The 13,476-nt window shown below is 53.1% G+C and overlaps 1 protein-coding gene across 2 annotated transcripts in view; it reads left to right on the plus strand.

Moving 5' to 3' along the window:
• Tfeb (transcription factor EB) overlaps positions 1–13,476 on the plus strand; it is a 55,221-nt gene that overhangs the window by 39,652 nt on the left and 2,093 nt on the right. Inside the window, exons 2-8 of one of the 2 annotated variants that reach the window (XM_021185993.1) lie at positions 9,158–9,392; positions 9,474–9,728; positions 10,128–10,208; positions 11,255–11,375; positions 11,475–11,531; positions 12,162–12,237; positions 12,754–12,901. In XM_021185993.1, the coding sequence (XP_021041652.1) occupies positions 9,180–9,392; positions 9,474–9,728; positions 10,128–10,208; positions 11,255–11,375; positions 11,475–11,531; positions 12,162–12,237; positions 12,754–12,901 (951 nt within the window). In that variant the 5' untranslated portion in view covers positions 9,158–9,179. Of the gene's footprint in view, positions 1–9,002; positions 9,393–9,473; positions 9,729–10,127; positions 10,209–11,254; positions 11,376–11,474; positions 11,532–12,161; positions 12,238–12,753; positions 12,902–13,476 lie in introns of those variants that run through there. The other variant, XM_021185991.1, reaches the window with a different exon arrangement.

Raw genomic sequence — 13,476 nt, forward strand, 5'->3', positions numbered from 1 at the left:
TCTCTCTCTCTCTCACACACACACACACACACACACACACACACACACACAGCTTATTCAGGGACATTACCTACTCCTGAGCTCAGAAGGATGGTTCCTGTCCTGACACCTCTCTGTGCCCACACTTTCCCCTAACCTGGGCATCCTCTGTGGGAAAGCTGGCTCCAACTAGCAAAACCAGGCTGACTAGTGGGGAAACTGAGGCAGACATTGAGTCAGGGCCAAGACTGACACTTGAACCCACTGCATTCTGATCCCAAGTCCTGTGAGAACACTGCAGATGCTACCTGAGTCCCATGGCTGTTTCTATGGTAGAGGCAGCCATGTCCTGAGGTATGGTCAGTGTGTGGACATCCGTGCTAGTTTGACGTTTCCGTTGCTCTTTGAGGCAGAGTCTCATGTAGCCTAGATTGGCCTTGAACTTCAGACCTTCCTGATTTCACCTCAGGAGAATGCTGTGATTTCCGGTGTGCACTAGCACGTCTGGTTTATGAGGTCCTGGGGTCCTACCCAGAGCCTCATCATGCTAGGCCAGTACTCCACCCAGCCTTCCTGCAGCACAGCGGAGACCCCACTCTTCCAACAGGAGTCCTCTTCCCAGACTCCTTCCTTTCCTTCTGTCATCCATCCCCCTGCCCAGGCCTTTGTCATGGGTCATGGTTTCCTCGGGATCGACCCAAAGCTCCCACATGATGTGTGGTTGTAATAGACTGGAGAAGAAAGGGTAGCTTCCCACATAGAGCGAGGCCTGTAACAAATGACTTAAGCAGGCGCCCCTGCTCTGGGCTCACACTTTGCGGTTTCAGCTACCAGACATGTGCTTTTCTGGGAATGCAGGAAACTGGCTCTGCCCTTTGAAGAAGGGTGACTGTGGTGTCTCCTATGTCTGGCGGTTCCAGACTACTGCTGGACACCTTCCTGGCTCTGGGCTGTGAGTGAGGTCAGCTGCTGAACCCTTTGATGAGTAGTCTACTTCTTCAAGGGACCCCTAAAATCACTCAGCCCATTCAGGACAGAGGTGGTTCCCAACTCCGGAAAAGCCAGGCTGCCAGGACCCAGCCCTGATAATCAGCTCTGTGGCTTTATCAAGCCAGAGCCTCTCTGTCTGTCTCTTGTACTGTAGTTGTGAAGGAACTACAAAAATTAAATCAGGCTGAAGCTCCAGGGTAGTGGTGCTTATTTATAATCCCAGAATCTGGGAGGTGGAAGCAGGAAGATCAGGAGTTTGTATTAATAGCTACATAGCAAGTTTGAGGCTAGCCTGGGCTATAAGAGACCCTGTCTCAGAGAGAGAGAGGCTGGGGGCAGGGGTAGGAGTGGGGCTGGAGAGATAGCTCAACAGTTAGGAGCCCTTGCTGCTCTTTCCATAGGACCCAACACCCACTTCAGGCAACACACAACCACCTGTTACTCCAGGTCCAGCATCCCTTCTGGTTTCCTTGGACACTTGCACACACATGAACACACAAGCACTCTCGCATGCAACACACACACAGTCTTTAAAACACACACATTCACTGAATACCCGTGTTCTTGTCCACAAAAGTCAGTCATAGCCAGGCGGTGGTGGCACACGCCTTTAATCCCAGCACTTAGGAGGCAGAGACAGGTGGATTTCTGAGTTTGAGGCCAGCCTGGTCTACAGAGTGAGTTCCCAGTCATGCTGGGCAGTGGTGGTGCACACCTTTAGTCCCAGCACTTGGGAGGCAGAGGCAGGTGGATTTCTGAGTTTGAGGCCAGCCTTGTCTACAGTGTGAGTTCCAGGACAGCCAGGGCTACACAGAGAATCCCTGTCTCAAACAAACAAACAAAAAGCCAGTCATAATTTTGTGTACTTCCTCAGCATGAGTCACACACCGTAAACACAGTGCACAATTAGGTGAGAGCAGATTCTATATAAGATTGTGCGACTTATATTGTGTCCCTTCACATAACCTCGTGCTGTTTGCCATAAACACATGGGTGGGATGCACCCTCATTTACTGAGCATCCCTGTTCCTGGGCATGGGGAGTTTATTTGTTCTTATTTTATGCATATGAGTATTTTGCTTGCGTGTATGTCTGTGTGTCATATGTGTGCCTGGTGCCCACGGAGACCAGAAGAAGGGTCGGATCCCCTGGAGCAGGAGTTACAGACAGCCATGAGTTGCTGTGTGGTTGGTTGCTGGGAATCTAATCCAGGTTCCCCCCAGAAGAACAGCCAGTGTTCTTAACTGCTGACTCCTCTCCAGCTACCTTCACTTTTTGTTTGTTTGTTTGTTTTCTTTTTGTTTTTTGTTTGTTTGTTTGTTTGAGACAGGGTTTCTCTGTGTAGCCCTGGCTGTCCTGGAACTCACTTTGTAGACCAGAATGGCCTTGAACTCAGAAATCCACCTGCCTCTGCCTCCCAAGTGCTCGGATTAAAGGCGTGCACCACCATCACCCTACCTTCACTTTTTTTTTTTTTCAAGACAGGGTTTCTCTGTGTAGCCCTGGCTGTCCTGGAACTCACTCTGTAGACCAGGCTGGCCTCGAACTCANCAAGACAGGGTTTCTCTGTGTAGCCCTGGCTGTCCTGGAACTCACTCTGTAGACCAGGCTGGCCTCGAACTCAGAAATTCGCCTGCCTCTGCCTCCCAAGTGCTGGGATTAAAGGCATGCGCCACTATGCCCCACTACCTTCACTTTTAAAAACAGGCTCTTGTATGTAGCCTAGGCTGGCCTGAAACTCAGCGACATAGATCAGGCTGGCCTCAAAATTTTACTAATCTTCCTGTTTGACTTCTTCAATGCTGGGAGCACAAGAAGGCCCCCACACTCATTTTGAGACTGTTTTGGGTTTTTTGTTGTTGTTGTTTAAGACTTATTTATTTTATGTATATGAGTACACCGTAGCTGTCTTCAGACACACCCGAAGAGAGCATTGGATCCCTTTACAGATGGTTGTGAGCCACTATGTGGTTGCTGGGAATTGAACTCAGGACCTCTGGAAGGGCAGTCAGTGTTCCTGACTGCTGAGGCATCTCTCCACTCCTTATGTTTTGTTTTTGTTTTTGTTTTTGTTTTTTTCAAGACAGGGTTTCTCTGTGTTTCCCTGGCTGTCCTGGAACTCACTCTGTAGACCAGGTTGGCCTCAAACTCTGAGATCCACCTGCCTCTGCTTCCTGAGTGCTGGGATTAAAGACGTGTTTCACCACCACACTCTTTTGATTTTTGGTTTTGATTTTTTTTTTACTTTCTCTGGCTAGTGAACATGTGTAAAAATAATAATAATAAAATCTTTGTAGTGTGTGTATGTGTGCATGCCAGTGTCTAAATGGAGGTTCAGAGGACAACTTGTGGAAGTCAGTTCTCTTCATCCTTGTGGGTTCTGGGGATCAAACTTGGGTCTTCAGGTTTGGTGACAGGTGCCTATATCCATTGAGCCATCTCACTGACTCCCCAGGGAGTGAACTGGCAGTTGTGCTGAGGAAGCCTGTCATGGACATCCTGGGGTTGGGGACCTTGGTGAAGGCAACTGCTTGCTAATTTCTTTTAAACTGAGTAAGGCCGCCTCCCCCTCTCAGTGAGCTTCAAAAACAAAACAAACAACAACAACAACAACAACAACAACAACAAATGAGAACTATTTGGATGGAGCAGCTGGGCTAGTGCACATAAATAAGTCAGCCTCACTCACCCACACCTGCAGGAGTCACAGACCATTCCTGGTCCCCTCCTGCAGAGTCCTCCATTCTCCCTGTTGGCTGTTCCCCAAGGCTGTGTCTTGACAACTTCTCACATAGGGGCTTTGTACCTGGGTTTGAGCTTTGCATTCCTAGATGGGACTTTTGTGCAGTTCTGCTTTTTGTTGTTGTTTTTGGTGGTGTGGACTTTTGAGACAGGGTCTTTCTATGTAGCCCTGGCTATCCTGGAGTTTGCAATGTAGACCAGGCTGTCCTTGAACTCACAGAGATTTGTCTGCCTCCTCTTCCTCTGAGTGCTGGGATCAAAGGCATGAGCCACCACACCCAGCCTGGCTCCAGGGATTTGAGTCTGGTTTCAACATGTCTGTGAGAGCCTCTGGCAGTGGTATGTGGGACCAGTGGCTGAATGGTGCCAAAAGACTGTGTGCAGCTTTTTTGTTGGGGAGGGGGAGGGGAACTGGCCTGGAGCTTGCTTTGTAGACCAGGCTGGCCTCGAATTCATAGAGATCTTCCTGCCTCAGCCTTCAGAGTGCTAAGATTAAAGCCAGGCCGCCACGTTTGGCACTGTGCACAGCCTCTTTATCTCTTTCATCAGTGGACATTAGGAAGAGTCTATGTTCTTCTGGTCACGGTGCTACCAGGGGACATTCATCGGTGTCCTTGAGTGACCACAGGGGTTGCAGCTTTGTAACCCAACGTTTACTTTATTTTAATCGTTGAGACAAGGATTCATGTGGTTAGCCTCAAATTCCCTGTGTAGCCAAAGATGACCTTAAGCTTCTCTTGCCTCTGCATTCTTTGATCACAGGCAAGTACCACATGCCCAGTTCACACAGTGCTGGGGACTGAGCCCAGGGATTTGTCTGGTAGGCAAGCCCTCTACCAACTCAGCTACATCTCCAGTGCCTATGATCCAGTTTCTAAAGGTGCTACCTACAAGGCAGAAAGTTTCCCAGGAAGCTGGGTGTGGGTAACAAATGTGGGAGGCTGGGACGGGAGAATCAAGACTTTGTAGCCAGCCTACACAACATAGTGAGACCCTGTCTTTCAAAAACAGTGCTAGGGAGGTAGCTTGTTTGGTAAGAGTGCCTGCCCAGCATGCAGAAAGCCCTGAGTGGGATGCCCAGTAGCACATGAAACCAGATGAGATGCACAGCTGGAATTCTAGCACTTGGGAAGAGGAAGCAAGAGTCTCAGAGGTTTAAGGTCATCCTCAGTACATAGTGAGTTCAAGAGAAGCCTGGATCACATTTGTGCCTCTGTCACTCATGGTCCCCACCTGCCTTAACAATCATTGCTCTGAATAGGGCAGATCTTGGGCCTGGACAACCTTTGGGGGTGGGGCACTTCTTTTCAGAGATGCATGATCAGACATGATCAGAATCAGGTGGAGCCTCTAGAAGCTTGCCTGCCTCTCACAAGCCACACATAATCATACATGAGAGTTTTGTGCTTCATAAGTGGGGGAAGGGTAGGAAGGAAGCCATATTAATATGTCCCTACTTGGCCATTTTTCCCCAAAAGTGACACTTGGAGCAGTTTCATGTGCCAGGGAGCCCAGAATAGTGTGTTAAAAGTAGAGGTGGGGGCTGGGCTGTCTTCACCCATTATTCTCTTTCCTGTTGCTCAGTAGCTGTGCAACTTGAGACAAGTCAGTTCTCTTCTCTGTGCCTCCATTTCCTCCCTGGAAATCTCTACAGTGGTTGGTCGTCCTCTTCTTCCAGACTAGCTTGCAGCATTAGGATCTGCCTCATCTTTCTGCCCTTCTACACATTCTTGACCTAACTGGGGATCCTCTTCCTCCTCCTCCTCTTCTTCCTTTTGCTCCTCCTCCTCTTCTTCTTCCTCTTCCTCCTCCTGCCCCTCCTCTTCCTGTTCCTCCTTCTTCTCTTCTTCCTTCTGCTCCTCTTTCTTCTCTTCCTCTTCTTCCTTCTCCTCCTTTTCCTCCTGTTCCTCTTTTTCCTCCTCATTCTCTTTCTCACCTCCTTCTTTCTTCCTCATGCTCTATCTTTGATATCTCCTTTCCTGGTTCCAAGACTTTGCACTGATATTTCTCTGTTCTCCTATCCACTCATCCCCTTAGGAAAAGTTCTACCTGGCTGGTTCATACTCCGATGTAAATGACTGGCTAGGGCTGGTGAAACCAGAGGATACCCTTTCTTCTAGTTGCTGAATGCCTGCAGGGTGCATTCCCCACATTCTCTCTCCTGGGAATCTAGGCTTTACTATGTAGCCTTAATTGCCCTGGAACTCACTATGTAGACCAGGCTGGCCTTCAATTTTCAGAGATCTGCCTGCATCTGCCTCCCCAGTAGAGGGATTAAAGTTGTGTGGCGCCACACCCAGCCCCAGAAGCACTTTCATTGGTTTACTTTACAGGGATCAAGAAAGCTAGGCACTCTAATCCCCGTGTCACTCAGCCAGTGAAGGTAGTCTGCGGGCCTGGCGAGCTCACTGGGTTGTGACCAAGCTGGACCTGGACAGACAGCAGCTGGAAGTACCAGATGGATCCTGGTATGCAGATGGGGTTGGCAGTGCCACTGGGAGAGGCAGAGAGTTTCTAGTGCCACTGAGCCTTCCCCTTAGGAGTTGATGGTGTCCGAGGTAGGAGGCAGGAGAAAATTCTGTCCTGGTACCTGTACACAGTTGCGCTGCCATGGGTCCCATGCTGCTGGGCTTTCGCAGTGGGCCCTTTCCAGTTTTGGGGGGAAAGGAAGGGAGAGACATAGACTTTGAACATTCCCTGTCTCTTGGCTCATCCTGACTGGAAGGCACTGAGGTTGATCAGCATGCAGGGTCTCTCCTCCCCAGTCCTCAGTAGCTAGCCTTTGACCCTCCCCCATTCTCCCAAGCCCAGTAAGGGAGGTTAGAGAGGGAGGTTGCCATCAGGAATATGGGGTGCATAGCTCTGCCCAGGAGGTGCCGGGGAGCGGGAAAGTGTTTTCTGCCTGCCTCCTCTCTCAGTGGTCACTGACATTCAGCGGCCAGCTAGACTTTCACTGTTTATACTATCTGCCAGGATGCTCCTAGGGGAGGGGATGCATTCCCATGCCCATTTTACAGAGAGCTGAGGCTAGTGCAGCCAGAGCGGTGCCTAGTGGGCCCTAGCGGGCTCTAGCGGGTCCTTGAGGTAGCCAGGCCAACTCTTTGTCAGGGCAACAAGGGACTCCTTCTCCCTAGCCCTCCCTGAGCCGGCTGGCACGGCCAGGCGCCTTGGCCCCCACTGGCCATCTGAAGTTGGATTGTCCATGGAGGAGAGGCTTCGGGCTGTCTGAGTAGATGTGTGGGGCCGCCTCTGGTCAGAGCCAGGGGTCTGTTTGCTAGTGTGATTGATAGGGTGTGGTGTGGAGACAGGGACATCGCTCTGTAGGAGCTAGAGAAGGGGTCGTGGGAGGGGGTGGAGGCTGCAGCTGGTAGCTGCTACAGGATGGGGGAAGGGTAGGTTGTCATTGCCTGGGTTGTTGGGGGCTTCCCTGTAGAGCATGGGCTGCTCAGGCCACTTCACTGGGCAGAGGATGAGAGAAGATGCAGTGCTGGCCTCTGCATGCTGCAGGACACACAGGACAGTGGGTAGTCTCACTCTATTACAGAGCTGCTTAGATAGTGGCTGGAGTCTTGATTGCAGATATGAGACCTAGCTCCACTCCTGGCCCTGGATCAACCAGTTTCACAACTGGGAACAACTTTGCCCCCCAGGCTTCCCCTCCCCAGCATGGGGTAGACCAGATGTCCCAGCCCCCAGGCCTCCCTTCCCCAGCGTGGGGTAGACCAGATACCTGGGGTGGGGTCCTAGCTTTGTCCTGCACTGTGCCTCTGATTTCCCTTCTTTATGAAAGACTGTGGTTTGTAATTGAGCAAGGGCCTCCAAACAGGGCTGATGGAGGCCTTGGATGCCGGGTTTGAAGACTCTAGCTAGATTGTACCAGTCTCATGTACTCAGACTGCCAGGCACTGCACAAAGCCTCCAGTTTTTACTGAATGCAGAGGAAGATAAACTGAGGCTCGAGGATTATAGCTTGCCCAAGGTCACACAACAAGGAATCGGCGCTCTGCTCCACCAGCCTTTTGGGGAAGCCTTTGCTCAACCATGAAGTCGTGTCTTGCCAAATCCCTCTAGTCCCTAACTGTACTGTCATGGTCTCAGATACGGCCAGGCCAGTGCCTATCAGTCTTGGGCTGTCCCTGAGAAGTCACTGGGTTCTGCTCTTTCCTTTGTGGCCTAGAGAGGGGAAGGGACTTGGCTACTGTCACTCATTGAGCTAGAGACAGAGCAGGCCGAGTTGCTGGACTACTTCACCCTGCCCCCCTTCAGCCTTGGTTGGGGCCTCAGCCACACCTTCCCACAGTGGGTCAAGCTCTGAGCTCCGAGCAGTGAGGAGCCCTGAGGTGGTGGTTCTCTGCCTGTGGGTCGTCCTTTCTCTCGCTGACTTTGGGAGCCAGGAGCCAGGGGCGGGGTACATCTCCAGTGCCTGGTTCATGGATAATATCCATTCTCATTTGCTTCATGCAATGGCTTCTTTCTGTCTCCCATGACCCAACGGCTAGAGGCCGAAGGTCTAGCAGTAAACAAACAGATGAAATGTGTCCCCTCAGGGGGACTTGCATTCCTAGTAAGGAGCAGACATCGAATAACAAACGTAATAAGAAGCAAAAAAATGTTCTGTCCTAGATGGTGGCATTTGATATAGAGAAGCAAGGTGGTGGTGGTATGCCATTTTAGCACAGTGGTCCCGAAATGGCACTCTGAGGTGACATTAGAGTCTCTCGGAGGAGGTGAAGAAGTGAGCCTTGATGGTATCTATGGAAAGAACATTCCAGGTGGAGGCAACAGCAAGTGCAAAGGCGGGGTGGGGGGCGGGGGGCGGAGAAAGCATGCCTGGAGTGTTTGAAGGATAGTTTAAGGCTGGGGGTGTGACTGGAGCAGGGAGAACAAGGGAGAGAAACATGTGTTGGGGGCAGGAGGTCTATGAGGGGACCATGAGGGTGCAGCAGATTACAGAGGACCATTTAGGCTGGGTTTAAGGATTTAGGCTTTTGTTCCGATGAACTGGGAGCTATGGAGAGTTGGGAGCAGACAGCAGGGCAGGAACTAACAGGATGATGGAGCTACTGTGAGCAGATGGTGGGGGAGGAGCACGGAGGAGCATCTGGAGGCTCCTCAGGCCCTGAGGAGGCGTGGTGCAGGCTGGCCTGGGGAGGGGCGGGAGAGGAGGCCGGAGCTGAGGCCAGGTATGAAATACTCAGGATGTGGATGTGACAGTGAGGGGTCAGGTGGACTCCTGCAGTCACTGAAGGACAGTGTTCACCTCTGGTCTAGAACTCAGGGAACTTGGGTTCATGGCTCAGCTCGCTCAGTGGTCTTGGGCAAATCCCTTCTGCCCGGACTCAGTTTCTCCTTGTGCACAATGGGAGCAACCGTACTTATGCCAGCCTGTGCTTAAAGACTACGAAGATGATGAATACTTCATGGGCCTGTCTCCCCTCGACTACAGGGAGCCCGAACCAACAGCTGCCATGGCGTCACGTATCGGGCTGCGCATGCAGCTCATGCGGGAGCAGGCCCAGCAGGAGGAGCAGCGAGAGCGCATGCAGCAGCAGGCCGTCATGCATTATATGCAACAGCAGCAGCAGCAGCAGCAGCAGCAGCTGGGAGGGCCCCCCACTCCAGCCATCAACACCCCTGTCCACTTCCAGTCGCCCCCGCCTGTGCCCGGGGAGGTGCTGAAGGTAAGGTCTCTGCCTCTCCCATCCCTGCTCCCTGTAGAGGAGTCCCAGCCTCCTCCACAGCTGTGCCTTCCCCCTCCCCAGGTGCAGTCCTACCTGGAGAACCCCACCTCCTACCACCTGCAACAGTCCCAGCATCAGAAGGTTCGGGAGTATCTGTCCGAGACCTACGGGAACAAGTTTGCTGCCCACGTGAGCCCAGCCCAAGGCTCCCCGAAGCCTGCCCCAGCAGCATCCCCAGGGGTGCGGGCTGGACACGTACTGTCCACCTCGGCCGGCAACAGTGCTCCCAACAGTCCCATGGCCATGCTACATATCAGCTCCAACCCCGAGAAAGAGGTGAGTGGGGGTGGAGGGTGGGGGTAGGGGTTCCGGCTTGGTGTCAGTTGTCTGGAAATAGCCTGGTTCTCATGGCAGACCTGGGGGTGTCTCTTTATGGGCCTGAGGAAGACACGGCCGCCCTAGTCTGAGGCGGGCTGCCATCTTCTTGCAACTCTGCTGGGGACAGGGCGGACTCACAGAAGTGCTTTCCCAGCCCGGGAAGGTGTGTCAAGAACTCCCTGTCAAGGGATTCCTGGGGACAATCCTCAGGCTCGGCTGTAGGATCCTTCTCTTGTCCGATTCCTCCTCCTCCAGATGAGCAGGTTGGGTGAGGTGGTGCTGTGGCAGGGGGGCAGCTGCCCCTCTCCAGATGGGCTGACCCCAGATGGAAATGACATGGACGTTTCTCTCTTCTAGTTTGATGATGTCATCGATAACATTATGCGCCTGGACAGCGTGCTGGGCTACATCAACCCCGAAATGCAGATGCCTAACACGGTACTTTTTGGGCTGGATGGGAGGGGGACGGCACACACAGTGGCTCCCTGGCTGGGGAGAGCTCTCAGGCAGAGCTGGTGTCTTTGTGGAGGCAACAGTCACCTCCACTGAATACTGTGACGGGGATTCAGGGTGCAAGTAGAACTGAGTCAAGGCATACTGGGGATGCTTGGGAGACAGAGCTGGGCGGAGGCAGGCGTGTTTCTGTGACCACAGGACCCTTCCTTGGAGTTTCGTCTGCCTTGGAAGTCTCGTCTGCCTGATTATTCTCTGGGTCTCATTGGCTTGGTTGGGGAGGGGAGGCATAGGTAGGTAGCAGATGAGAGCCAGGTTTGGAATCAGGAAACCTGAGGTTTCTGTCATGACCTTGGGAAGTCCTGCCACGATTCTGACCTCCCCCTTCCCCCTCGCCCCCACCCCCACTCAGTTGTAAAAAGGGGGTGATACTATCTACCCAGAGGGTCATAGGAAGATTAGAAGGGACAAAAAGAGGGAGGGGTTGGAGAGATGGCTCAGTGGATAACAGGTAAGATTGCTCTCAGAGGACCTCAGTTTGGTTCCTCAAACCCATGCTCCCCAGGAGAGCCAGGAGGAGGCAGTCAGTTTTCAGCCCCTTCTGCCCTGGTGACACTGCCAGGTGGCTGCCCAGGAATCACTGGCTCCTGTCTATGCAGTGGCTGTCTAGGCCAGTGGCTGGCTCTTGCCTGGCTCTGTGGTAGGTAGGACCCGGCAGACCTTGCTCCTGCCTGTTGAATTCCATACTCTGGGAACCTTGCAGAGAAACTCCAAGGCTGATTGAGCCCCTCCCTAGGACTTGTACAAAAAGAGCAGCCGGATCCCTTGGGTTCCTCCTGTCCTCACCCTGGCCGGGGGCTACCGAGGGCAGGGCTGTGAGGAGCTGCTCTTTTCTCTGCGGAGGAAGCCGTGCACACTGCATCCTGGGGAAGGGGCTCAGGGGTGACTTTCCTGTTGCCGAGAGCAGCTGCTCTGGGACCATGGGTCCAGGTGAGGACTCACTAGGCGCTCCTCCGCCCCTTCCCTCACAGCTGCCCCTGTCTAGCAGCCACCTGAACGTGTACAGCGGTGACCCCCAGGTCACAGCCTCCATGGTGGGTGTCACCAGCAGCTCCTGCCCTGCGGACCTGACTCAGAAGCGAGAGTTAACAGGTACTCTGCCCTGCGCCTTCTGTACCTTCGTGGTTTCCTCTCTTCCCTTTTTCCCCTCTCCCTTCTTTCTCACCGCCTCTCTGTTTCTCTGACCTCCAGATGCTGAGAGCCGGGCCCTGGCCAAGGAGCGGCAGAAGAAAGACAATCATAACCTAAGTGAGTGGTGCTCGGCCCTCCTTCAGCTCACCTAGGCTGGGGAGCCAGCCCCTGCCTCATCCCCACCCCAGCCCCTTATCAGTGCCCCTAGCTTGGGACACCCACAGCTCCAAGGCTGTGAACCAACCCCCACTCCTTCCAGGCTTTTTAGGAAAGTGGGAGGGGCTTCTGGAAGCAGCATTCATGAATTTTCCAGGCTATCAGATTGCAGTCTTCAGAGCCTGGGGCGCCAGGAGTGAAGGAGGTTGCCCCAGGCAGCTCTCTCCCTAGTAGCTCAACTGGTTTCCTGACCCCGCCCCCTGATTAGACTGCACCCAGGCCTTCCTCAGCTTTCAGAGATCTCTCTTTTGTTTTGTTTTGTTTTGTTTTGTTTTGTTTTGTTTTGAGAAAGGGTCTCTAAGTAGCCCAGGTTGCCTTGGAACTCACTGTATAGCCTGGACTGACCTAGAACTCACAGAGATCTGCCTCCCAAGCACTGGAATTAAATGCTTGGCCACCACACCCGGCCTTGGGTGCCTCGTATTCTAAACAGATTTTTCTATGGGTTGTCCAGCTTAGGTTAGGGGGCTTTTCTTAGGTGGGGCTCCCACCTTTCTAACCATACCCTCTGATATCTTGCTTAAACTGTAGTTGAGAGAAGACGCAGGTTCAACATCAATGACCGGATCAAGGAGCTGGGAATGCTGATCCCCAAGGCCAACGACCTGTGAGCACGCTTCCCCCGGGGGAACAAGGGAGGCAAGGGGGGCGAGAGAGGCGAGGGTCCGGGCTGGGCAGCAGCTGCAGGCACTACCAGCTCTCAGTTGCTAAGGGTAGCAGCTGTAGGCACTACCAGCTCTCAGTTGCTAAGGGCAGCGGCTGTTGGCACCACCAGCTAAGGGTGGTGATGGAGGCAGCATGTTTGAGAAGGTTCCTGCTCCTGCTGTGTCAAGATAGCATCTGTTAGGAAGGGAGGTTTTGGGGTAAGGAGGGAGCTTCCTGGAGAAGGGGCCTTACTGGGAAAGTGTATGAAGGGCTGTGGACTGATGGAGAGGAGAGAGATGCTGGCCAGGAGAGCTGAAGACAGGAAGATGAGCATGGGGTGGACAGATTGCTTGAGCCCAAGGATTAGTGAGGAGCTGGACATTTGCACAAGGCTAGCTATGGGCACTGGGACTCTGAGCTAAGCCTGTGGTGAGAGGGCCCTGGCCAGGCCTCTGACTGCCCCTGGTTGTGGCCGCAGGGACGTGCGCTGGAACAAAGGCACCATCCTCAAGGCCTCTGTGGATTACATCCGGAGGATGCAGAAGGACCTGCAGAAGTCCAGGNAGCTGGAGAACCACTCGCGGCGCCTGGAGATGACTAACAAGCAGCTGTGGCTGCGCATCCAGGTCGGACCCGGACTTTGGACTCCTCGGGTAGCTCTCACTGATCTGATCAGGCTCCCAGGCCCCGGGGCAGGGGATAAACATCTGGAGACCTGGAAATACCACCCATAGGGAAGAAAGCTGTCTCGGTCATGATAGGATGCCTCAATGAAAAATGAACCCCAGTACCTTCAAGCAGCATATACCTGCAGGTTCACTTCTGTGAGACCCTCCCTCATTTTGACCACACTGGAGGTCAGACAGATCTAACATATGAGCGCGTGCACACACACACACACACAGACACTGTCTCTGTTTCTCTCTGTCTCTCTCTCATTCAAAGACAGGGTTTCTTTGTGTCGCCCTGGCTGTCCTAGAACTAGCTCTGTAGACCTGGCCTCAAAATCACAAGAGATTCCCCTGCCTCTGCCTCCCAAGTGCTGGGATTAAAGGCGTGTGCCTCCATACCCAGCTAGATCTAACTCTCTTAAAACCATGTAACATTGCCGGGCGGTGGTGGCACACACCTTTAATCCCAGCACTCAGGAGGCAGAGGCAGGCGGATTTCTGAGTTTGAGGTCAGCCTGGTTTACAGAGTG

This window comes from Mus caroli, chromosome 17, assembly GCF_900094665.2.
Source record: "Mus caroli chromosome 17, CAROLI_EIJ_v1.1, whole genome shotgun sequence".
NCBI classification, from domain to species: domain Eukaryota; kingdom Metazoa; phylum Chordata; class Mammalia; order Rodentia; family Muridae; genus Mus; species Mus caroli.